This window comes from Diabrotica undecimpunctata, chromosome 3 (genome assembly GCF_040954645.1).
Source record: "Diabrotica undecimpunctata isolate CICGRU chromosome 3, icDiaUnde3, whole genome shotgun sequence".
In the NCBI taxonomy this organism is placed as follows: Eukaryota; Metazoa; Arthropoda; class Insecta; order Coleoptera; family Chrysomelidae; genus Diabrotica; species Diabrotica undecimpunctata.
This window is the reverse complement of record NC_092805.1, coordinates 4,437,266-4,464,777: the sequence shown is the minus strand read 5'-3', so window position 1 is coordinate 4,464,777 and position 27,512 is coordinate 4,437,266. Positions and strand designations below refer to the sequence as shown.

Sequence of the window (27,512 nt, the reverse complement as noted above, 5' to 3'; positions counted from 1 at the left end):
AGTGTGACGAACTCTGATTGGAGGAGATTAAAAAAAGTGGGATATTTATGTAGGAATGAGAGTTTAGCTAGATTTTAGAGGGAAAAAAGATAATCAGTTGTTTTCCAAGGGTGCAAGGCGAACACTCGTGTTTCTTTGGCGGTTCCCAAGTGATAGTAAGCATTAGAAGTATATGTTTGTGAGTTTTCGTGGACTAAGTGTATCCTGACGGAAGCTGATCCAGTAAAATATTGTAAGTCATACTTTTCTACTTATATATTCCAAGAGTCACTGTTCAGGCCGGAACGAGAGATTCAGTTTATCGAGAGGAGAAGAGGCTAGCGTCTTTTGAACGATACGTGCATCTGAAGGAGATCATTGAAGACGAGAGGCTCGCAATAATTTGTTGTAAGATTGCTGATTACCTAGGGAACTGCGAAGAATAGATAGTGTAGGCTACAAGGAACAAGGATTTGGACAACTCATCTTCAGGGAGATAGTTTTTTTTTACCATTCGTCAGTTTTTCTTTATCAACAAAGTTTTTTTCTTTTAATTGCTTCAGAAAAGATAGAAATATTTATCAGGAGATATAGAACAACAATTTTGATTTGAAATTTTAATTTATATAGTATATAACATTAATTTTTGAAGGTTCACGTACGTAAAACAAAATTTTGATAATCATTGTATGAGATATTTTTTGTTTAAGATATTTGAGTGTGAATTTTATTTCAATATATAATTTTGTATCATATATGTTTATTATTCCGGTATTCCAATAGACCTTACCTGCCATATGTAAAGCATAGATATTGAAGCACGAATATAACCCTGAGATAAGAGAATTAAATAGTGTGATAAAATCATAATTGCATCATTTAAATAAGTTTAATTAATTAATTAATTAGCTAATTAATTGCTTGGCGAACATCTGACTTTCAATATCACATTAATATATATATATATATATACATATACATTGTTATGAGTTTTAGAAGCTCAGACCCTACTACTTCAAACATTAGCCAGTCCAAGAAAAAAGTCCTGAAAGAACTTCAGTCAAATCCAAATCTAGTCATTCTTTCCGGCGATAGAGGAAACACCACTGTCGTTCTAAACATTTCTTCTTACATAAATAAGTAATTCTTGATAATCAACAACCTATCTAAAGAAAACAACTATCATCAATAAAACCTCCCTTCCCGTTGACGTAAAACAAACTTTAATTCCTCGTGAAAAGTCTTCTATAATCATTCGAATATATGGCCTACCCAAAATTCACAAACGTGATATTCCTCTACGTCCCATTGTAAGTGCATCCAATTACCCTGCACAATCATTGGCCAAAATTCTACAACCTATCGCCGAAAATGCTTCATCTTTCGTCAAATGTAGTATTCAAGAAGACGACTTACCTCTAATTAAATATTGCATGTCCAACAGTGTCCAACAATTGAATTCTACAGACAAATAAATGGTACCTCAATGGGCCCCACTCTCTTCACTAATTGGTAATATCTTTACGAAAGACTTGGAGATCCGAGCACTATCGAGATCAACGCTCAAACTAATGTTGGCTACGATATGTTGATGATACATTCGTCATTTGGTTCCACGACAAAGATGATTTGGTATCCTTTCAAACCAATCTGAAAGGTATACAACATAGTATCCAGTTTACGATGGAGATGGAAATTGATTCATCCCTACTGTTTCTCGACGATCTTGTAAAGAAAAATCATTCTCAAGATTTCTATCACACTGTTTACCGAAAACCTACCCGTACTAACTGTTACTTGCATGCCAACTCCTATCACTCTGCAGATTTACTTAACTGAATTCTGCTAGTATTCAAAATACGATTTATGAACATTCCATTTCTGTTCGCAATTCTGACACCAACTTTTGGTCAACATCATCTTCATACAGGTCACAAAAGTCTCATTCTTCTCTTCTTCTTCTTCAAGTGCCATCTTCGTTCCGAAGGTTGGCGATCATCAGAGCTATACGTATTTTCGAAACTGCTAACCGAAACAATTCGTTGCTGCTACAGCTATACCATTCCCGTAGATTCTTCAGCCAGGAGTTTCGTCTTCTTCCTATGGACCTTTTTCCTGCTATTTTCCCTTGCATAATTATTCGAAGCAGTTCATATCTTTCGCCTCTTGTAATGTGTCCCAAGTATTGCAGTTTTCGTTTTTTGATCGTAAATATGACTTCCTTTTCTTTATTCATTCTTCTCAAGACCTCGACATTTGTGACTCTCTCGGTCCATGATATTCTCAGGATTCTGCGATACATCCACAGTTCAAATGCCTCTAATTTTTTGGTATCAATCTTTTTCAACGTCCATGACTCCATTCCGTAGAACAGCACAGAAAGTACGTAACATCTCATCAGGCGAAGTTTCATTTCAAGGCTCAAATCTCTTCCGCAGAACACTCTCTTCATTTTAGTGAATATGGATCTGGCTCTTTCTATTTTTATTTTGATTTCTGCTGAGCTATCGTTGTCTTCATTTATAAAAGTGCCTAAATATTTGTATTTGCTAACTCGATCGATAATTTCATTGTGTAAATATAAATTTTGAACATTTTGTGTTGATTTCGATATTACCATAAATTTAGTTTTCTTTATGTTCAAAGATAGTCCATATTCTTCGCTGCAGTCTGCTATCTTATTCACCAATGTCTGTAGCTCTTCAAGTGTTTCTGCGATCAGAACGGTGTCGTCGGCAAATCTCAGATTGTTTAATCTAACACCATTTATTTTAATACCTACGGATTGCTCAGAGAGTGTTCTATTCATTACGTCTTCGGAATAGAGATTAAACAGGGTTGGTGACAGTATACACCCTTGTCTCACACCTCGCTTTATTTCAATTTCTTCAGTGGTATTATTCTCTACTCTCACTACTGCTTTCTGATTGTAGTACATATTTGCTATTAGTCGGATGTCTCGTTTATCTAAATTCTTTTCTGTCAGGAGTCTGATTAGGTGATCATGCCGCACTTTATCAAAGGCCTTGTTGTAATCTATGAAACACATGAATACATCTTGATTTATGTCAAGACATCTTTGAGACATAACGTTCAGTGCAAACAACGCCTCTCTTGTTCCAAGTCCATTTCGGAATCCAAACTGGGTATTATTTATGTCCATTTCCAGTTTTCTGTGTACTCTAGAGTGTATAATTTTCAGAAATATTTTCAGTACATGGCTCATCAGACTGATTGTACGGTAATCACTGCATTGTTTGGCATTTATCTTTTTTGGTATAGTAACAAAGGTGGATAAAAGCCATTCTTGTGGTATTTTTCCTGATGTATAAATGCTATTGAAAAGTTTAACTAAAATGTGAATCGAGTCTTTTTCTATTAGTTTAAGGATTTCCGTTGGTATTTCATCTGGACCTGGGGCTTTACCATTTTTCATTCTTTTTAGTGCGTACATTACTTCTTCTTCCGTTATTTCTGGACCTTCGTCTCCTTGTATGTTACTTAGCTTCTCTAGAAACCAAGAATTATCTGAGAAGCCATAGATATTGAAAAACGCCCAAATTGTTTTAATAAAAGAGATGACGGTACCCGGTAAAACTCTGGAAAGATAAGGAAATGCCAAAAAGTCTTAATTTCGTTAAAGAAAAAATCTAAATATGCATCTTTAAGTGGTAAAAGACAAGCAACATTCAGTTGGATTTATATCGCAGATAGGAGCCCAGTGATTACCGCTATAAACAATTCCCCCATTTACTAACCAACGGTTTTTGGGAGGATTAGCCAGTAACTGATAGGACATTCTTTTGTCCTGAGGTTTAGAAATCAAGGACAAAAAAATTAATGTGAGCAGACTTTCTCACTCCCCCCAATGCTAGAGACCTACCTACTAAAAAACACCTTCCGCATCCATAAATTACCCGCCGAATCGTCCTTAATGTTAGAAACTGACACCAAACAAAGAAGGATATCGTATGGTGGTCGCCAACCGTCGATAGAAAACGGCATTTAAAAAACAAAAATTGCTAGGCAATGACACATTTTACGTTTTTCAAATTGGATTGAGAGCGAAACGGTCCATGGAACTCACTTTGTTGTGAGTGGTAGGGTAGATACTTGGTGAAGGCCATTCCAGGAAGAAATTGTTCAGACGTCGTTGTACAAAATCCAAATTTGATCTGCGGCTTTGAAATCGCTGGTGAATGGAGTCGACAAATAGATGAGTAGTACGATAACAGATATGATCTCACGGCTCGAAAATGCTTATTCATTTATCCTTATCGCAAACGTGTAAGAAGCAATCAAATCGGAAATTTTTAATGATTATTATTTCTAGTAAAGGATTATAGTAGGGAACCTAAATCTAAATTAACCTTAATGTTATATATCTTACCTAATATTATTCGAGTATCCTTCTCCTTAAGCTTCGTAAGTGCAGAAAGAACTTCGTTGGTAAAGCTTTGCGTTTCTAGAACCTGGTAACCCATTGTATCTAATTCAGCAACTAACCTAAAAGAAAAAATATTTGAAAACCTTCAGTAATGGAATATGGAACATATTTTTAATTATTCTTATCTACATCATTTGTCTATCTCAACCTTAGTCTACCTCGTTGTCTAGTTCCCTCGGGTTACACCAATAGAGTACGTCTTCCAGGGTAGCTTTCATTTGCTCTGGCCAGATGTCCTTTCCACTGTAGGGCATTCATGCCTCAGATCCATACGTTAGAACTGAGAATATTAAGAATCTGTATATAATTATTTTTGTTTTTATTGTTAGATAATGGCTTCTAGGTTTTTGATAAGTCCATAATATCTTCTGTTTGGAAGCATAATTCATAATTTAATGCTTCACAGGTAAGAGAATTGTTGCACCGCTTAAATTATTGATATCGATGTTATACTTTTGTCAAATGTTTCTTATAGTCAATAGCTGATGCCATGAACTTTGTTTTGCTTTCATCCACCATCAGACCCATATTATCTGCTGCATTTGATTGTGCAGCTACCTCGGAGTTACAGGTCGTACGTGAGACAATCTTTAAGATCAGTGGTAGATTAATTAAATATTATAATGGTTATACAAAATTATTTATATTTAATTTACGGACAATCTTCACGAAATTCGTCACTGATGCCGGTTCGTCCACGCTTGAATTCTTCAAACTATCTGTGTATTTAATTAATGGATCTGGTGCTCTGTCACGAAAACTAAAGCAAAGTCGATCGAAGCATTGTCGTTCAATCACATGATAAATAATGAATAGATGATCTGTCTTTGTTGATGATATATAATATCTTACTTAACTTGCGCCTTTTTGTTCAGTTTTCTTCTTCGCGTGCCATATCAGAATTATCCGACGTTGGCGATCACCATTGCGAAGGCTTCTCGATCTTTTGCAATATGGAATAATTGTACTGCATTTGATATACCTCGTGAATACGATCAAGCAGAATTTGGAGACCTTCAATATTATCTGACAGAATTACTGTATCGTCTTCATATCTAATCTCATTAAGTAGTTCCCCGTTGATTTTTATTCCATATGGTTGTCTGACTCCTCGTTATATGTAGATTTCATCGGTGTAATTATCTGCAATTATTACGATAGCAGTTTGATTCCAGTACAAATTTTTAATGACACGAATATCCTTATCATCTATTCCGATATTTTTCAGTATTTGCATTAATTTTACATGCTGTACTTTATCGAATGCCTTTTCGAAGTCCACGAAACATGCAAATACATCTTTTCTTTGGTCACGGCATTTTTGTAATAGGATGTTAAGCGCAAAAAGTGCCTCCCTGGTTCCCATAGCATTTCTAAAACCAAATTGGGTATCTTCCAGATCTTCTTCGCATTTGCGTCTAATTCTGTTGTGAAGTATTCTTGGAAAAATTTTAAGAGTGTGGCTCATTAATCGATATTCTGAGCATTTTCTCGCATGCGACAAATTGTCGTATTGCGACAAAGATGGATTTAAGCCAATCTGTGGGAATCACTCCGGTGTTATATAATGAATTAAAAAGTGTTACTACTACTTTTATGTTATCATCCTCTATTAGTTTCAGCAACCCAGTTAGTCTATCATCTAGACCACAAGCTTATCTAATTTTAGCATTATTTATAGCGTGTTCAGTACCAGCATAATTTTCAATATAAAATATAAAAGAGGTTACGTAAATAAAAGTAATGCCAAAACTTTACCTGTTGTGAGCTAAAGAATACCGAGGTTCGTTCTGATATATAGTACCGACTTTGGTCCAATTGAATTCCTTTAGAAGAGACAGTCTTGGGGCATTGAATGCGTTTTCGGATGGTACTATCCGAAAAAAATTTGGAAAATTTTCTTTGGTGAACATCGGGTGTGTATCTGCGTATGATAGCTGCAAAAAAAAATAATTTTTAGCGCATAATGTAGTTTGATAGAATATATTTATACATTCTTAAGTTTTAAGGTTACAACCTAAGCTCAATTTGATGTATAGGTAATAATCTAGGTGTCTTGGACGCATATTAGAATGGATACCTACAATGGACACCTAGAATTGTAGCATTTGTATTTTCACTGTATGTATTAAAACACCGAAATAATATTTCAATCCTTTTTGCGTCGCCGAGATTTATAAAAAACACATTTTAAGTTTGTTTATATAACACATACGGGTATTTCTTCGGTATTCCTTTGATCTAGATGCCGCTTTAGGATATTTTGCGCGCCAAGATGAATAAAATACCTCTAGAGTGACTGTTTTTACAAGCACAGTTGTTTAAATAATCGTTCTCCGGGATAAACAAATTGAATAACTTATAAACCATTTGGTCAATCTATTTTAAATTTAGCACACTTTAAATAACTCATTAATTGCCACAATTTTAAGTCGTTAAGTTACATGCCATTATGCAAAAAACAAAGTTATTAACATTTACAAATTACTGCAAAATTAAGGGTTTTTTGCAACTATCTTGGTAAATTCTTTATGTATTTAAATTTAGAAACTCTAAGATCTACAATTTTTATTTAAACCATTTTTCTCTAAACTACTAAGAATCGTTTTATAGGCAAAAAATTACTTTTTCACTTTTTAAGATTGTTTAAAACAAAAACAAAGCAAAATCAGCTGTATGTCTTCAAGGATTTTTTATCAGCTACCCCTCAATATATCCTGTGGAACCTTCAAATATCTGTATAAGATTTTTACGTGAAATCAATAATTTTTTCCCAGATATACTGGTGTATAGGGATGGCGTCATTCTCAACTAATCGACTAAATAATTAAGGCACTAAGCACATCCATAGTAATTTTATAGTTATACCATTGACTGTGGGTTCAACTGAACTACTTGGATTACACCCCATTTATAAACTTTGCTTTCCATTTTGATTTTCAATTATTAGTATTTTAATTACATAGTCAGATCTCTTCCTTTCTACATTACAGTGCATGGTAGACCATTTTATTGTAGTCAACCACCCACTGTTTAACATATTGTTTAGTCCGCTTCTTGCATTCTTACTTTTCGTCTATTTCAGTTGCTCTCAAACTAACACCTTAATTATTACAGACATGTTTGAGTGTGAGATCTGGATAATTCAATCTACTTAAAAAATATTCTATATAATTTTATATTTCATCAGTGACCTCCTATAGTAGTGTCAGTTGGACTTTTGGTCAATACTTAGTTTCATAGAATTGTAAAAGGTGCAGATCACATATCTATGATTGTGACTGCTCATCCAAGTTGTCATTTGTCACGGCTTCTTCAAGTAATGTAGCCTTCCTTAAATTATTTTAAAGTGTTTGTTTGTCCATTTGTAGTGTAGTGTAATGTACATTTATATGTTTATGACATCCTGTTCTTGCCGGATAGGCCACAATTGACGAAGTAAGTCTATAAACGTTAATCATATAAAAACCTTTTTTCAACCATAAAACTTCGAGTTTTTATCGAAGTTAATCAATTTCTTTGGTTATAAAAAAAACGTTTCTTGGCTTATTTCAGATGCCCCTGAAGATGATCTAGGGATCGAAAGTACTTGGGCAAGATTTAATTAAACTGTGCTCGATATATGCCTTTTATCTGATTAAAATAATTAAGGGTGACTTTAAAAAGAGCTCTTACAGACATAAAAGAAGAGCAGTGTTAAACCAAAACAAAATTAAGAGAGGTACGGGAGGATGGACAGAGGAAAACAATATAATAATGGAAAAATAATTTATATAAAAAGGAAGGTCAAAGAAATAGATAGTAACAAGATGTGCAGCAGCGTAACGGTAACATTACTCCAAATAGAGACGGGTGACAGTGAAACGTTAAGAGAAGGCATGGAGATAATGTAAAGGCAAGTACATAAAAAAACTACAAAGGAAAGAAATAGGTAAAATAAAAGAAAAAATATCATCATCATCTGCAGCCTTTTTTTGAGAGATTAACTGAGCGAATCAGCAAAAAGAACATTTTATTTGTTTAAAACAGACTACTCATTAATTATTGCATATCACATAATTAACTTAGAATTTAAAATACAGCTGGTTTTGTTTAAACGTTAAGTCTGTTTGGTATATCATTTGGTTTAAAATATTTCAGTCTACTCACTTGATTATTGTCATCGAATAACCGCTTTGCAAGTACGAGTACATTGGGGTGCACTTTTAACCGTTCACCATATTTGACACTGTAATTTGTTACAACTTCTTTTACCAAAGGCACTTCCAGATCTTTTTCTATAGAGGAGGATGGTAGACTTTATTCTTGACACTTTCTTTACATTTTATTCTGAAAGCGTTGTAAAATTGCAAGATTAGAATTAGCGGTGCCCCATAGCTGAATACCATATGTCCATATGGTATATAAGCAGTTTGTTATCCAATATTAATTTAGAGTTTCGACCAATCAACCAGCACATATGTCTAAATTTAATGCCCAGTAGTTTTCTTTTGGTAAATATGTTTTTCTGTCAGGTTAGTCGCTTGTCAAGAAAGATACCTAAGTATTTTGTGTCGTTCGCCTCACTTAATTGCTTGCCATTGAGTGTGACTGGAGGGCATTCACCTCGTTTCGTTGTGAAGGTTACATGTGTTGACTTGGTCTCATTTTATTTAAGTTTTCTTGTAAATTTTCTGCTTTTGTGGGATTAGAGTCCATGGCCAGTTTTGCGGTGTCGTCTGCAAAAGTAACAACTTCTGTGTTACTGCTGGATGTAAGGTTTACAGTGAACATCAGAAATAAAATAGGTCCTATGATGCTTTCTTGTGGAACACCGGCTTTGATAGATTGAACCTGAGTGTATTCATCGTGCTGCTTTACCAGGAAGTATCTATCTGATAGGTAGGATTTTAGGAGTAGAAAGAAAGGATATAGCAATTTTTTCTTTAGCTTATAAAGTAGGGCTTCATGCCAAACCTTATCGAAGGCTTGATTGACGCCTAGGAAGGCTGCTGAGAGGTAGGATTTACTTTCCAGCGCGTGGGAGATTTTTTTAAATATTCTGTGCACCTGCTTGATTGTCCCATGCTTTAACCTGAAGCCGAATTGGTGGTGCGGAATAAGTTTAGTTTCTTCTAAGATTGGAATCTATCTTATCAATAGAAGCTATTCGAATACCTTTGATAGAATCGGCAGCAAACTTATAGGTCTACAGGATTTTAGGTCTTTTCGTTTTTTTTTCAGGTTTTGGTGTCAGGATAATCTGTGAAATTTTACATTGACTCCGAAAGTAGCCTGTTCTGATGAGTTATGATTGTGTTTTATTATTTTATTGCTTTTAACCGACATACTTTTTAATAAAAGTATTCACAATAAATTAGTAATATATACAGTTGCTAAATAAAGAAAAGGAACTCTCACTGGAAGAGGCTCCTATACGCTATGTCTTCTTCTTCTTCGTGCGACTAGGATTACTCCTGTTTGTCTGCCTCTTATTCTGTTTCAGTCGTTGTTGACTGTACATTATCTTTCCACCTTTTTGGCGACCTTCCAACGGGTCTTCTGCTATACGGCTTGTTGTTTTTACAGTTGTTCGCTAATCTATCTGGTCTGATTCGGTTTACATGTTCGTTCCAGTTTTTTTTTCTTGTTTTTATCCATCTGTTAATATTTTGAATTTTGCATTGTTCGCGTATACTTCTGTTGGTTTGTCTGTCTCTTAATGATATGCCCGCTATTGATCTTAATACTTTGATTTCGATATTGTTGATTTGTTGTTTCGTCTTTCTTGTATCGGTCCTTGTCTCCGCTGCATATGTTAGGATTGGTCTTACTGTTGTCTTGTATACTTTAATTTTGCTTTCCGTGGTCAGATATTTGTTTCTCCATATGGTTTCTCGGAGGCAACCACTTACTCTTGCCGCTTTTGATCCTTGCCTTCTGGTCTCTGTTCTTATATCCCTGTCACTAGTGATCTCTACTCCTAGGTAATTGAATTTCATTACTTGTTCTACAATTTTGCCGTCTATTTGGTCAATTTTGCCGGCTCTTTACTGATCACTATACATTTAGTTTTTTCTACTGGTATTCTCATATTAAGTTTGTTTGCTGTGATATTGAAGGTGTGGAGCTGCCTTTCTAGGTCATCTTCGTTATTAGCAATTAGTACTGCATCATCGGCATAGCATAGTATCGTGATTTTATGCGCTACCATGTGGTATCCGTGTCGTTTTCTTACTTCGTGCATTATTTGATTCATCACCATATTGAATAACAATGGGCTGAGCGAGTCTTCTTGGCGGATTCCTCCTTTTAGTTCTATGCATTCTGTTTCCCCTGTTGGCATTATAACTCTGGTCTTGTTGTTCTTGTTAATTTCATTAATTGTTCTTATTATCTGATGGTCTATTTGTTCAGCTTGTAATAAATTTAAGATGTCATTTCGCTTCACCTTGTCAAAAGCACTTTTTAAATCTACAAAGCACATGTATGCTGGTTTTCCATATTCAATAGACTTCTCTATTATTTGTCTGATAATAAAAATTGCTTCTATTGTGCTGCGGTTCTTCCGGAAGCCATGTTGTTCATCTGCCATGTTCGCTTTTTCCTCGATTTTATCTTTTATGACTGCCGTTAACAATTTTAATGTGCTATTTATCAGACTAATTCCTCTATAATTTTCAGGATTTCTCGAGTCTCCCTTTTTAAGTATCGGTAGCAGGAGACTTTCCTTCCATTCCGCTGGTATCACTCCGGTATTTATTATATCGACGAATAATTTTAGGAGCCATTTGCGTAGTGTTGTTCCTCCATATTTTAGCAGTTCATTGTTTATCTTATCAGGACCAGGTGCTTTTCTGTTTTTTAATTTTTTTATTCGTTCTTGTAGCTCTTCTTCTGATATTAGTACTTTATCGTGAGTTTCATTAATGATTCTTTCTCCGTTCTCTTCTTCTTCTTCTCCATATAATTTTGTGAAATGCTCAGTCCATTGCTCCGTAATGTTATCTATGCGTACAAATTCATTCATTTCTATTTTTTGTCTCCTTATCATCTTTCACACTTTTTTCTGGGATCCATAGAGGTCGTATTCCATATCTTTGGTAAATTTCTCCCAGTGTTCTTTTTGGATGTTATCAATTTCTTGGTTTACTCTATTCCTAATTCTCACGTAGTCTTCTCGTGCCTCCGGTGTCTTCACTCCTTTGTATGTTAGAAAAGCTTGTTTCTTTTCATTTGCTAGTGCTTTCACTCTTTCGTCGTACCATGGAGTTTTGTATTTCCGTTTATTTCTGTTAACTTTTCTTTTACCTAAAGCTTCTTCCGCTGCGTGTAGAATACATTTTTTAATAATTTTCCAGGTTTCTTCTATATTCTTTTTAGTCTCTAGGTTATGGCTGTTTAGCTTTTCTGTTAGTATACGTTATGTAAACAAACAAAATTTTTTTGGATAGATTGTAATTTTAATTGGAGTTAATAAAAAAAAAACAACTTGATCTCATTCGCTAGCGAGTTGTAATTAAAATTGAATATTACCAATGAAACCATCAGTTATCTTCTTTTGTCATAGTTCCAAACAAAATTGTTAGGTATAATACTTGACATATAAATTTCTAATAATAATGTCACAACGTTCCGCTATATATACATAAATTAGCTACCTTCGATATAAGAAAGTGTATCTACAATTCTCTGGCGGACAATTCTATACCAATAATTTTCAATTTATTCATTTCCCAGTCCACCCACTATAGGTACGCTTGCATATTATTATCCCGACCGACGTGAATATATAATTTGTTTCTTTTTTGTCAATATATATTATTAGAGGAGAAAAATCGAGTTTTTTGGAGATATTTCACAAACCTTGACAGCAATTTTTTTGTGTATCTGTATTTTATTTCAGGGTACCTAATAACATAAGGAAACTTTTCATTTTTTACGATAATTTTTTAACAAATTTAGGAAATTTGACGAGAACAAACACGACATACAGAGAATGAAGTAATAAATCAGAGGATAAGTTTAGCAGATGAACAACAGGGTTTTCGTTGACGAAAATTGTGTACAGATGCAATATCCGTTATAAAGCAAATTACTGAGAAATCACTAGAGTATAATAGACCATCATTTCTGTATCTGATTGACCTAAAGAAAGCGTTTGACAGAGTAAGACTCAAAGATGTAATCCATCTTCTGTATAATAGAGAAGTTCCCCTAAATATTATAGAAACTATCGAAAATATCTACTAAAATAAAAAAATAGAAGTCAGAATAGATGGACAACTTATAGAACCTATAGAAATAGGCAGCGGAATAAGACAAGGGAATTCATTGAGCCTCATGCTCTTCAATTTGATCATAGATGAAATCATCAAAAGCGTTAACAAAGGAAGAGAATACAAAATGGGAAATAAAGAAATAAAAATAATCTGTTACGCAGATGACGCAATATTGATAGTCCAAGATGAAGATAGTCTGCAAAGACTGTTTCACAGATTTAGCATAAGAGCAAAAGAATTTTATATGACAAAATACCTAGGAATTACACTGTCTAGCTATGGAGACCTGGACAAAGAAATGAGAGTAAATAATAAAAAAGCAAATAGAATGGCAGGATGCCTTAATAACAGTAAATGGCGAAACAGACACATTGACACTAAGATGAAGTCAAGAATTTATAAAGCCAGTGTAAGACCAATAATGACATATGCCTCAGAAACAAGACCCAACACAGCCACAACGTAAAGGCTACTGAAAACGGCAGAGATGAGAGTACTGAGAAGAATTACATGAAATACGCTGAGAGATCGAAAGAAAAGTGAAGACATTAGAAGAAAATGTAACGTACAGTGTATAAATGAATGGACACAAAATAGAAAAACGAATGGAATAACCACATAAGCAGGATGAACGAGACCCGTGTCGTCAAAAAAGCAAGAGATAAGTCACCAATCGGCAGAAGAAATATCGGACGACCGCGCAAAATATGAAGTGACAACCTTTCATAGAGGTATTAATCCGCCAATGAACAAGCAGAATTGCTTATAAAGAGGAAGAAGGGACGAAGATTGTTTTAGGGAAATTTGACGATCTTTAATGTAGTGGCTTCCCGTTGCCTTGAGGCCAATTTCTTAACCTCAGAGCAGAAAAGTGCTCTATCACTTACTAACTCATCCGCCCAAAGCCGTTGGTCAGTTAATGGTTGATTGCTTATACCGGCAATCACTCGGTGAATGAGTATGTAGTAGACAGAAATATAGTGGTGACCTGTCTGCCATTGGAGACCTAATAGCCATACAAGACATTTCACTCAAAAGAAGTTGAAGAAGAGTAAAATGTGAAGGTCCTTATGATCTGCCAGGTGCGTTTCATAAACATTGATACACTTTGTGTTCCAACTTATACTTCGGGGTGTTGACTACAGACTGTACGGCTCGTCCCGCATGCCATAGCATGGATGGTATGGAGCACGTCATTTTTTACAATGTAGAATGTAGATACCCCAACTCCATGGCCTGACCCAAACTCCAACCTTTATTTATGTATAATAATATTAATTATTATCAAGATATAAAAAATCAAGATATAAAAAATTGCATTCATCAGGCGGCCAAAGAGGCATTGGGGTACGAAGAAGCTGACAAAAGAAAAAATCCTGAGTGGTGGAACGAAGAAGTAGGAAAATTAATTAAAGACAAAAAAAAAGCTTATCAAACATGGCTATCCACGAAAGACTCAGAAGACCGCAGAATTTACAGCAGACTCAACAGGGAAGCAAAGAAGGAAGTCACTTAAAGAAAAAACGAAATGTGGGAAGAGAAATGCGAAGAGATGGACCGATGCTTAGGAGGAACCAAAGTGACACAAGCTTGGAAATTCATAAAAAGTATTAGAAAAGAAAGAAAAGATGAGGGAAATATAAACCTGATTCAAAATAAAAAGTGGGAAAAATATTACGAAACGCTATTAACAGAAAGTAGGCACGAATTTATGGAAAGACCTGACCATATCTCAATGACAGAAAACTCAGAGGTGCATAAGATAAACAAAGAAGAACTGAAAAAAGAATTGAAACAAATGAAAAATGGAAAAGCACCCGGGCCTGGAGACATTCCCATCGAGTTGATGAAACATGGACCGGATGCTCTTTTGGAAAGCATAGTGAATATTTTTAATAAATGCTTAATTGAAGGCCAAACGATTCCAGACGATTGGAATTTGGCCCACATTAGCCCCATTTATAAAAAAGGAGACAGAAAATATTGCGGAAATTATAGAGGCATTAGCGTAACTAGCTCGCTGGGAAGGTTATATGGTCGTATATTGAAAAGAAGAATAGAAGAGGAGTATAAAGAAATTGAAGAACAAAGCGGCTTCAGAGCAGGAAGATCGTGCGTGGACAACACATTTACCCTTCAACAAGTAATTGAAAAACGAACAGCTCGAAACCTCCCTACGCATCTGGTATTTATAGATCTGGAGAAGGCTTATGATACAGTTCCTTTAAAACTCTTATTTAGTGTCTTGACGAAAACGGACCTTAGTAAAACATATCTAAAAGCAATACTGAACATCTATAAATGTCCTCAAAGCACTGTAAAAACAGGAAATACTTTCTCAAGGGTATTAACAGTAACGAAAGGCTTGAGACAAGGATGTTGTCTTTCCCCCACCCTATTCAAAATATATATCCAAGAAGCACTGCACCAGTGGAGACAAAAATGTGCGGGAATGGGGTTGAAGCTTAACAACCATTATCTGACAACGCTGTTCTTTGCAGATGATCAAGTACTAATTGCAAGCTGTGAAGAAGATGCAGATTATATGCTTAGAAAGCTCAAAGATGAATACGAAAAATGGGGGATGAGTATGAATATGTGCGAATAGGCAATGAAGACGAAGACCCGGATTTGGAAATTAGACAAATGAAAAGGTGCTACGAATACAAATATTTGGGAAGTATTATCTGCAGTAAAGGAACAACGGAACGAGATATAGACTATAGAGTGCAACAAGGCAGGAAGAGTGTTCAAATTATGAATTCGATACTTTGGTCCAACAAAGCTACTATGAGAACTAAAATGACTATCTACAAAGTAATTGTAGAGCCCATTCTTACATATGGAGCAGAATGTTGGCAAATGACAGTAAAAGGAAAGAAAAAAGTTGACACGGTTGAAATGGACTACCTAAGAAGAGCTTGCCGTATATCAAGAGTAGAACGTATACCTAATGCTGAAATTAGAAGAAAAACAGATAGAGTACATACAACTTCTGAAAGAATAGAAACTAGACAGTTAATATTGTATGGACACGTACAGAGGATGGACGACAACAGATGGCCAAAAAGAGCTATGGAATACAATCCAAGTAATAGAAGGAAACGAGGAAGACCAGCCAAGTCTTGGATACAAGGTGTTATGGAAACCATGAAAGATAGAGCCATTGATGAAGACACCTGGAGAGATAGAAAAAGATGGCGATCGAAATGCGGGAAGCGGCAGAAGCTGTAGGATCCCCGCTTATATATATATATATATATATATATATATATATATATATATATATATATATATATATATATATATATAATATTAATTATCGTATAAAATTTGAGTATAGGTCTCTATATGGAATATAACAAGGAGACATTTATTTCTTAGTAATACATAAAACGAGTACTTTTAAAGTTTTTTGTTAATTAGAAATGTTAGTTAATTAGAAATATATAGTCAAATATTAAGTTTAGTCTGCATAATCATAAATATCGTTTTCCATTGAAGGAAACCTATTCTTTCTAAATATACTTCACAAACCTTGACTAAATTAGTAAATACATTGTCGTGTGTATTACAGCAATTTATTTTGTACCCTGATCGTATCTTCCTAGAAAAATCGTCGTAAATTCGATGAGAATAATGTAGATTTAATCTATAAGTAGTATACATAACACTTTCTATTTATACATGGTTTTATTTACCTGTGTTAAGTGCCAATGTTTGGAAGCTTTAGCTATGGGGTCGGTTACATGAGTACACGCTGCCCCGAACAACATGAGTTTGTGTGGTCCGCTGTGCATCATATCGAAGAAGGCTTTCACGCCTACTGCTGCGTTGCACTGAAAAGAAATTAACAATGAAATATAATCTTAATGCGAATTTGGCGTGTGGAAATGTTGAATTTATTCAGTTGATTAGGGGAAAAGTGTTAATTTAAGTGTTTTTGATGAAATGTAAATATATGTTTCACTATAGATAGGTTTCGTTAGAAAAAGTTAGGACTACACTAAATTTTACTCGGATAAGCAAAGCAAAAGTTAGTTATAGTAAACTCACAAGCGTAAATAGTTAAAAAAATTTTGGACTTTTAGGTTTAAAATGACTCTCCAAAAGGGCCATATATCCATATTGCGCAGATTTTACCTCATTTAAAACTAGGTGCAAATAGGGAAGTAGTATGGTAAAGTTTATTTCACGAAAAATGGTTGAGTGCTTAATGATTGCAATAAAACCCGACCGCAAGTACCCCAGCTTAGTCAACATTAGTTGAGCAGGTAAGTATTCAGGTTAAATTGAAGCTACTGTGGAGTGTCGTTATCTTGTTTGTATAATAAATTCCTGGTAACATAAAAACGATTAAAAAATTGTATAAAATTATAAAAACGATTAGAATACATTTTATTTCATAAAGTTGTAAACATTTTAACAGTGAGTTTCACTATCAATGGTTGATCTTTTAATGACCAAAATAAATTTGTTGATCGTTAAGTATTTCCTGGAATAATTATACAGGTTCCCTCTATTCTGTATAATTTGTAAAAGTATATAAAACCGATGAGAAATTTTTAAATATACATTTTGTTTCATTTAGTTGAAAGTGTTACAAGTGTTACCAGTGTTATACCTATTTATACCTATAAAACAGCATTATGTGGCGTCCGTGGAAAAACATTGATGGTGCTTCTTCCAGTGTTCCAGCAAAGAAAAAGCATTTATCTGCTGACGCTAGAGAAATCGTAAAAACAATATATAGTTCTTTACTTACAAGAGGACTTACTGCTAATACTGCTGCCAGTGAAATATCTGATTTAACGAAAATACCTCTAACCACAGTGAAAAGAATTACATCAAATCCCATTAAGTCAAGAAGGAAGCGTAAGGATGCCGGTTCTACCAAATGTATTGACGAAAGTGATAAGCGAAGATAATACGAAGAGCAACGGATACCTATATTAGATGCTTTAAAACAACGGCTTACTAATGATGATACACAAATAAACTGTAGCCGCATTAGTCTTTGGAGGATTTTGTCTAAAATGGGCTTCAGATATCGTACAATTGACAAAGGGCAAGTGCTTATGGAGTCCTATCGTTTACAAAAGTGGCGTACTGAATATATAACTTCCATAAGAAAGTACCGTACAGAAGATCGACCAATAATTTATCTGGACGAGACATGGTTTGACACTCATGAAACACCATCCAAAGGATGGTCCGATTCTTCCAACAGGTGTCAAACAAAAGCTCCATCAAACAAAGGGAAAAGAATAACAATTTTACATGCAGGATCAGAAAATGGTTGGGTCCCAAATGCCTTATGGCTTTCTGCAAAGAGCATTAAAGACTCCTGCGTGGACTACCATGAGGATACAACGGCAGAGCTTTTTGAGCAATTGTTTAAGAATTGTCTTATACCTAACCTTCCTCAAAATAGTGTGATAGTAATGGACAATGCAAGTTACCACAATCGTCAATTACATAAGTCTCAAAGTGCAAATAACACGAAAATTGAAATTCAAAACTACCTGTTAGAAAACGATATATATTTTGAAGAAAGTTATTTAAAAAATAAACTGTTAGAAGTGTTAAAATCATTTTCTATTAAAAAAGTTTATGTTTGTGACGCATTGGCTGAAGACATGGGACATACAGTGTTACGGTTTCCGCCCTACTATTGTTTATTTAATCCCATAGAGCATATGTGGCACCAACTAAAGTCAAATGTTAGGTCACAAAATGTTTCTCCGACTTTAAGTGGTAGTGTAGTCGAATTAATAAGGAAATGTGTTGATGATATCTCCCCAGAAAGTTGGAAAAATTCAGTACGCCATGTAATGAACGTAGAAAATTCATATGTTACTTTGAATCACATAATTAAACCAATTGTTATTAATCTTGAAGAGGATAGCGACAGCGAAACAGAATTAGGTATTTAGGAATTCATAAATATATTTTGGTTATTTTGGGTATTTTCTTTTTGTAAATATTAACTTTTCAATTCGTCTATTTTTTGTACATTATGTATTCGTATGTATGTATATACTGTAAATAGAACTATTATTACTGTATTAGTATATAAAGTATATAAAACTTTTAAACACGCCAGTTTTTTGCTGACAGTCCTAAGCCTGTAAAAAGTGTGAAGGAAAGTACCTTTCTGAATTTAGATCCATATACTACAATTATTCACGTAGAACAAAAAAACCACTTTCTTCATGTTAAAAATTGTTCAATTATCCTGTATATTCACTTGAACAACCTGAAAATACCATATGAAATAATTTAATAAATTTTTATAATCTTGTATTACACAGCTACCAATGAAATATATTAAATAACAAACTTTCTGAAGTGCGACCCTGTGTACTTCGGTAGTTTATTGAGAGACTCTTGTATACACAATAGGATCAACCATTAAGCACTCAACCATTTTTCGTGAAACAAACTATACAGTTCATTTCACGGATTTTGTCCGAAAAGTGATATCATACTGGAGGCTCATTTATAGTTACATCTCTGTCAAATACAGAAAAGAGAAGATTAGTATGTTTTTTAATTTAGCACCTAGGCAATTGCATCGAGCTTCACCGGCAAAGAGAAAATATTCATTACGGAAATCTATACTTAATTCTCATTCCTAGTAGCAGTAATTTTTTCTCGTCTTTAAAGGATTTCAGTTTGAATTATATAGCGGTATTGTATGTTGTCTAATATTGTCGTTCGATCTGTTTATCAGTATGAGTGATGTCAATTATAATTATAAAGTATTTTTTGTAGATAAACCACAGTGACAATTTTAGAAACTTTTGACTTGAGAATTATGTCTTGTGAATAATATAGGATTCCGTTCTAAGTTGTTTTATTCTATGCGGTCGATAATAATACTAGAATCCACAAGAACCAATACGAGGTAAATAACAATACCATACATAAAAGGATTATCAAAAAAAACTTACAACAAACGCATTGAGATCTATTTTTTTTTTGAACCTATTCTCTATCCTTTCATTGTTGGATGTAGGTCTCCCCCAGTTCTCTCCATATTTCCCTATCTTGAGCTGTTCTCTGCCATGTGGGACCTCCTTGTTTCCTGATGTCATCTTTCCACCTCATCTGTGGTCTGCCTCTTGATCTTTTTGCATTGTATGGACGCCACTTTCCAATGGCATTGTTCCATCGTCCGTCTCGGAGAGAGACGTTCATTGTGTCCAACCCATTTCCATTTCAGTTTTGCTGCTTGTTCTATCGCATCTACTGTCTTTGTTCTGGTTCTGATCCACTGGTTACGTTTTCTATCTATAAGTGATATACCCAACATTTGTCTCTCCATCGCTCTTTGTGCCTTCCTTATTATATCCAAATTGGCCTGTGTAAATGTCCATGTCTGTGCTCCGTAGGTGAGCACCGGTATTATACAGGAGTTATATACCTTGCTTCGTAAGTATAGAGGGATTGTTTGATTTTTTAGAACGTAAGAAAGTTTGCCGAACGCTGCCCATCCCATTCTTACTCGTCTCGATATTTCGGCTGTTTGATTTTCTCTGTTAGCTCTGATTGCTTGTCCTAGATAGATATACTCATTTACCTGTTCTATTTTTTCTGTTTGTATTTTTATTGCCTCTTGGTCTTCCGTGTTTGTCATTACTTTTGTTTTGTTGAAGTTAATTTTTAGGCCTTTTTGCAGTGATTTTTCATGAAGTTCATTCAGCATTAATTCGAGTTCTTGTCGTTCCGAGGAGATCAGGAGTATATCATCCGCATATCTGGGGTGATTTAGGTACTTTCGTGATTTTATTATATCTTCGAGGGTCAAGATAAACAGTTTAGGTGAAATTATATCGCCTTGTCGGACTCCTCGTTTAACTTTTATATTATCCGTTATTAATTTGTCGTCCAGAATTACGGTCATGGTTGCGTTTTGGTAAATATCATGTATCAATTGTCGGTATCTTGAATATATGCTACTATTGACCAGAGCTTCTTCCACCGCCCAGTGTTCAATACTGTCGAAAGCCTTTTCATAATCTACAAATGCTAAGTACAGCGGAAGGTTGTATTCATTGGTTTTCTCAATTAAGATTTTAAGCGCATGTAGATGGTCGATTGTGCTGTATCCTTTCCTGAATCCTGCCTGTTCCACTGGTTGGTAGTTATCAAGTTTATAGGTTAGTCGGTTGTTTATTATTCTTGTGAAGGTTTTATATAGTTGTGACAAAAGGGAAATAGGACGGTAGTTGTTTAGGTCTGTTCGGTCTCCTTTCTTATGTATTAACATTGTGTTGGCATTTCTCCATTGTTTAGGTATTTTACCTTCAAACAGACATTTGTTGAAGAGTATTTTTAGCATTTTTTTTATCGTGTCTCCTCCTTCTTTTAGCAGTTCCGCCAGTATTTTGTCCTCACCGGCCGCTTGAGATCCGGTGAGATCTATTTTATCTAAGACTAAATCTAATAATGAACAAGAACGAACAAAGAATTGTATTTATAAAATACCTTATGAATGAGATCGTTTTTATTTAGGTGAAACGTCAAGATCATTAAATGTTAGAATAAGTGAACATCAATCTTATATTAAAAATAGAAAATTTGAGAGATCTCAAATATGTAAACACGCATGGAAAAATAAACATAGAGTTCAATGGAACGATTCAAGTATAGTCCTAAAAGAAACACATGTTAAAAAGAGCAAAATCAAAGAAGCCGCTCTAATTATGCTAAATAAGACCAATTGCAACTCCGCCTCCGGTAAGTGCTGGGGAATTGAGTAGCTCAGTAAATGCCGGTGTCGGTCCCAAGCTCGGATAAAGCAGGAGGGTTGAGGTGATGGGCTGACAACTCATCCCTTGTCAAAAGAAATAAATGCTAAAAATTTTGACCAAAAGCCTCGGAATACAAAAAAAATGGATCAAAACAAAGACGACTAATGCAACGGAAAAGGAAAATGATATTGGCTACATGGAATGTACAAGAACTTAAAACAAAAAAAGAAGAAGTATTCAAAGAATTAGCAGAAAGAAAAATAGATATACGTATTCTCACCGAGACCAAGAAAAAGGGAAAAGGGAATGGAGAGATAGGAGAATATATTCATATCTACAGTGGAGTGAGTAAAGTTAACAGAGCTAAGAGAGGAGTCTCTTTTGCCGTTTGAAAAAATCTTAAAAACAGTATTAAATCGTGGACTGAAGTAAATGAACAACTGGTAATACTGGAAATGAAAAAGAAGGGACACAACATTGTAATTTTCGGAGTGTATGCCCCAAAGAAAGATGCAGATACAGAAAGTAAAGACGATTTCTACAACAAGATGAATAAAATACTCTCTGAAGTTAAAGAAATCTGTGAAATCTTTTTACTAGGAGATTTAAACGGTAGAGTAGGAAGGGAAATAAATAATAGAGTCGTATGAAGATATGGGGAGAAATAACCAATGACAACGGAATGCGTCTTAATTTAGATAATTCAATATAGATACAACCTACTAGGAATCTGCGTCCGATAATCGACTATGTAATCCAACGTCAAATTTCCCAGCTGAAAACAACTGACGTAAGGGTATACCGTGGATCAGAATGTAGATCCGACCATCGTTTACTTATGGCCAACGTGATAGTTAACTATCGCAAAAACAATAACACTCAGGTACAGAATATAGAAAAGGGACGAGAAGTAACATCCCCTAAATATAACCTAGAAAGTTTAAAAGAAGATTTAATGAAATTTCTTTACAAATTACGACTGGCCACAAAATTACAAAATGTGGATCGAGAAAATATATCAGCTGCAAGTGAGGCTTTGGGGTATAAAGACAAGCATGAAATAAAAAATCAAGAATGGTGGTCGGAGAATATGCAAACGTTAGTAAACAAGAAGAAAACTGCTTATCAGAAATGGATGTCAACGAGAAAGAAGGAAGTTTACAAGATATATAAAAAATTAAATCGAGATGTAAAAAGAGAAGTAGTGAAAAGTAAAAATGAGATGTGGGATTGAAGATGTGCAGAGGTGGATAGGTATATGGGTGGAACAAGAGTTGGGAAAGCGTGGAAGGTGATAAAGTCTCTTCGGAGGGATGGAAAGGAAAAATCTAACTTACATTTAATAGATGTAAATTCCAAGAGATCGAAATGGAAGAAATATCCGAACATACATAAATAATTAAGATAATAACCTGAGAGTTAAGCGATGCTCTCAAAAGATCGAAAAACGGTAAAGCAGCAGGACCTTCAGACATCCCAATTGAGTTGGTAAAGTATGGACCAAAAATATTACATGAGATGTTGGTTGAACTATTTAACAAATGCTTAAAAGGACAAAATATCCCTGATGATTGGAATTTTGGATACATCAGCTCAATATTCAAGAAAGGGGATAAACGCAAATGCTCTAATTATAGGGGAATAACTGTGAGGTGGAATATAGGGGAATAACTCATCTTAGTGAGGAGGTTGTACGGTTGAATAATAAAAGAAAGAATAGAATCAGAATACGAAGACATAGAAGAACAAAATGGATTTCCTGCAGAAAGATCGTGCACTGATGGTATATTCGTTCTGCAGCAGGTAATCGAAAAACGGAAGGCAAGGAATCTATCTACCCACCTATTGTTTGTAGATTTAGAGAATGCATACGATACGGTACCCTTGAAAAAATTGTTTCAAATATTGACGAAAGTAGGTCTCAGTAGAGAGTATGTGGATGCTATTGCAAATATATACAAAAATGCAAGAAGTGTCGTTAAAGAAGGAAACTTTATATCTGAATCATTTCCAATAACAAAGGGGCTTAAAAAAGAATGTTGTCTATCTCCGACCATATTTAAAATATATATTCAATTATCGGTAGAGCAGTGGAGGAAACAAGTATCCGGAATGGGAATAGACATAGGAGGTGGTAAATGTGTAACAACTTTATTTTTCGCAGATGATCAGGTAGCCGTAGTGAATGATGAGGAAGATATGGACTACATGTTTAGAAAACTAAAGCAAGAATATGATAAATGGGGCCTCAATATGAATATGTTAAAGACAGAGTATATTAAAATAGGAGAACATGAAGAAGATCCAGAGTTAGAAATTAGAAACACTAAAACATGCAGTGAATATAAATATCTCAGATCTATAATATCTAAAGAAGGCACTACCAAAAGAGACATCGAAAACAAACCGCAGCAGGAAAAAAAGCGGTAAACATTCTAAACTCTCTACCATGGTCTAAAGATATTAGACAAGAAACGAAATTGACAATCTATCGAACCTTGGTAGAGCCTATTATGACTTATGGAGCAGAAGTTTGGTAGATCACGAAAAAAGATAGAAAAAGAATAGAACTAGTAGAAATGGATTTTCTAAGGAGAGCGTGTGGTGTATCCAAAAAAGATCATATCAGGAATGAAGATATTAGAAGGAGGACAAATACTATATATTCCAGTGTAAACAGAATTGAAACGAGGCAACTAGTGTGGTATGGTCACGTGAAGCGAATAAATGAAGATAGATGGACAAAGAAAGGTTTAAATTACATACCACAACAAAGAAGAAGAAGGGGAAGGCCTTCAGTTGCCTGGGAAGAAAATGTACGGTACATAATGAGAGAGAGAGTCATCAAAGAAGACGAATGGATGGACAGAAAACGATGGCGTTCGAAATGCGAGAAGCGGCAAGAACCTCGCTTATATATATATATATATATATATATATATATATATATATATATATATATATATGTATATATATATATATATATAGATAAAATTAAATTATTAGCAGAATTTTTCACTAAGTAACAAAAAACAAATTTGTTTAATTATTAATGTTTGTATTTCGAGATTGGAACGTCAATAAACTTATTTTGAACTTCAATTATGGCTTATTCCCATTAAAATAGTAATTAGTAGTAAGGACACAGAAAAATTAATACAAGATGATTCGCACATTTAATTTTATTAATATTTTTAGATAATTTGTGAACATATGAGTGTACTCGTATGCATAATGAGAATAATTGCTTAATAGAATATGTTCAATACAAAATTATTAAATTGTTCAAACATTTTGCGCTAAATTAAACGTTTAATCGTTTTTGCCAAGAATAAAAACCTAATTAGATAAAAAGTACAGATTTGTAGTGTTTGATTTGATTTCATTACGATTTCCCTCAAAAACATTTCCGCTAAGGGCTTTCAGCAAAATATACAAAACCACCAAGTACATCGTTAACTTAAAAATGCGGGTAGCAGCATTAAAAAAGAAGCAATATAATTTAGGAATATTCAAATGGGAAAATTCATGCAGAAACGTGGCAGCTGGAATTTTACGGCTTTCTTTCGACAAATTTAAAAATGTTGGCGAATTAAGTACTTTAGTAAATTGTCGTTAGTTTTAATTAGGAGATTAACTTGAGTGGAAAATAGAGAAAGCTACTGTCATAAATATAATAGATTAGTTTAGATGAACTCGTTAAGACTTTCATTTCTTTTTGTTGTGAATTTTTATGATAAGATTTTTCTAAAGTACGTGCTAATTTATTTAATATTATTTGTCATAAGTCAATTTGGTAACCTCTTTATAGTTATTCTTATTATTATTCGTTTAATCGAATACCAACAAAATATGGTTGGAGAGTATTAAGGAGGTTTCAAAACAACTACTCAAAATTTTGTAGCAAAAATGATCCAATAAAAGTACTTATCAGCAGTAGTTGAAGATGAATGATCCAGACAATGATCCTGTACAATCAGTAGCAATTGAATATAAATATTCTCCAAATCTAGCATTAATTAAATTTTTGTAGTAAAAATGATCTAGAAAATTACTTATCAGCAGCGATGGGTATTAAATCTTTTTTAGATCCACCAAGGTTCAAATTTGTATTAGCAATGGAACATGACTCTTCCTTATATTGACCATTTACCCTTTACCGCATCTTCTTCTTCTTTAAGTGCCATCTCCACGACGAAGGTTGGCAATCATCATGGCTAGTCTGACCTTCGAGCCAGATGCTCTAAACAATTGCCTTGAGCTGCAACCAAACCACTCTCTCAGGTTCTTCAACCAGGAAACGCGGCTTCTTCCTACGCTTCTCCTACCCTCTACTTTTAGTTGAATTATGAGTCTCAAGATGTTGTATCTTTCACCTCTCATCACATGTCCGAGATATTGCAATTTCCTTGCTTTTATTGTGTTTTCCATTTCCCTTGCTCTGCCTATTCTCCTTAACACTTTGAAATTGACTTAAACTTTTGTTACGAGAGCAGTTATGGTATGTTGAGTGGATTTAAATTTGCGAAAACCAAATTGGGAGTTTGGAAGAATGTCACTAAATTCTAACCAATGTTTTAATCTATTTCTAATTAGTCTTTCCACGGTTTTAAGAAGACAACAAGCTAGAGATATTAGGCGATATGAATTGTGATCGTCATCACGTTTGCCAGGTTTTCTTATAGGTATTATAATATACTCCTTTCAGCTTTGTGGAAATGGTGCTTGTGTCTGCCAAATATTACTTAAAACATTAAGTAGATTGATTTTATGTTTATTTGTCAGGTTAGAGATCATATAATAAGATATATTGTCTTTGTCAGGAGCAGTATTATTATTTTGTTTGAGGACCCTTCTTAGTTCCTATAGATAGAACGGACGATCTAAGCTTAGGTTATCTCTAGAAACAGTAGCTATGGAGTTGGTAATATCATTCGGAACCCAATCTGGTGAAATTTTTTGGTAAAACTCTGGTAAAAGGTATATTATTGGATTTACTTTCCTCCATACCTCCTTAATGGGAGTATTTTGATTTATGCTTTCACAATACTCCCTCCAGTTTTTTCTTTTCTTCTCCTTAAAGGTTTTCTTCGCTAATGCGTCCATATTTTTATATTCTATTAGGTTACTTATTGTAGGATTTTGCTTATATTTAATATAAGTTAATTTTCTGCTTCGGGCTGTTTCCTGGCACGTTTTGTTCCACCAAGGTTTTGGAATGTGATGTTTGTTGGTAATATTCATGTATTGTTGTATTGCTGTATTGGCTGAGAAGTTGAAGTTTTCAATTAGATCACCATACGTCCTGGGTTGGTTTAGAGATGTAAAGAGTGATGAATACAAATTCCAATCTGCTTTGTTGAAATTCCAGATTTTATGTAGTCTCTTGGTTTCTTTTCCCTTTGGGTGATAAATTGAAAAGATAATTGGTAGATGGTTTGATCCGTGGGGATTTTGTAAAACATTCCAATTAATTAGCACTATTATATCTTGAGTACATATTGTGAGGTCTATTGCAGATGCTCGTGAATGTGTGGTTAAAGGAACAAGAGTGGGCGAACCGGCATTTAAAAATACTAGGTTAGACTGCTCGATAGCATCCAACAATGATTTACCAGATGTGTCATCAACTTCACAGCCCCATGCGACATTGTGCGCATTAAAGTCACCTCCCAAAATAAAGGGTTTTGGTATCATTTTAAAAAAGGATAGCCATTGCTGTTAATTAATTATAGTATGGACAAAATTATATCGAGCACCTCTTGTTTTTTTTATAATTTTTGACATACTAAATTACATATCAAATAATTTTTATTCATTAAACAGATCGGTGAAGGTATTTGTTACATCGGATCCTCTACTATTACTACTACTACTATCGGTTTACAGCGTTCTCCGACGCCTTCCGACTCCTAACCGCCATTTTTCTCTATTCAGCCATAGGCCTGGAGGGATTTCTCTTTCCTCTAGTTCTTTTTCAATTCCCTCTCTCCAGCTCTTTCTCGGCCTTCCTCTTTTCCTTCTCCCTTGTGGTGTCCACGTCAAAATCTGATTTGGAATCCTGTC

At 34.5% G+C, this 27,512-nt stretch overlaps 1 protein-coding gene across 1 annotated transcript in view; it reads right to left on the bottom strand.

Annotated features, from left to right (window-relative positions):
- The window catches only part of GABA-B-R2 (gamma-aminobutyric acid type B receptor subunit 2), a 95,549-nt gene that overhangs the window by 34,541 nt on the left and 33,496 nt on the right, over window positions 1-27,512 (bottom strand). The window contains exons 3-5 of the mRNA XM_072524169.1: window positions 16,389-16,526; window positions 6,185-6,363; window positions 4,370-4,485 (exon numbers count right to left, since the gene is read on the bottom strand). Of these exons, the coding sequence (XP_072380270.1) occupies window positions 4,370-4,485; window positions 6,185-6,363; window positions 16,389-16,526 (433 nt within the window). The remainder of the gene's footprint in view (window positions 1-4,369; window positions 4,486-6,184; window positions 6,364-16,388; window positions 16,527-27,512) is intronic.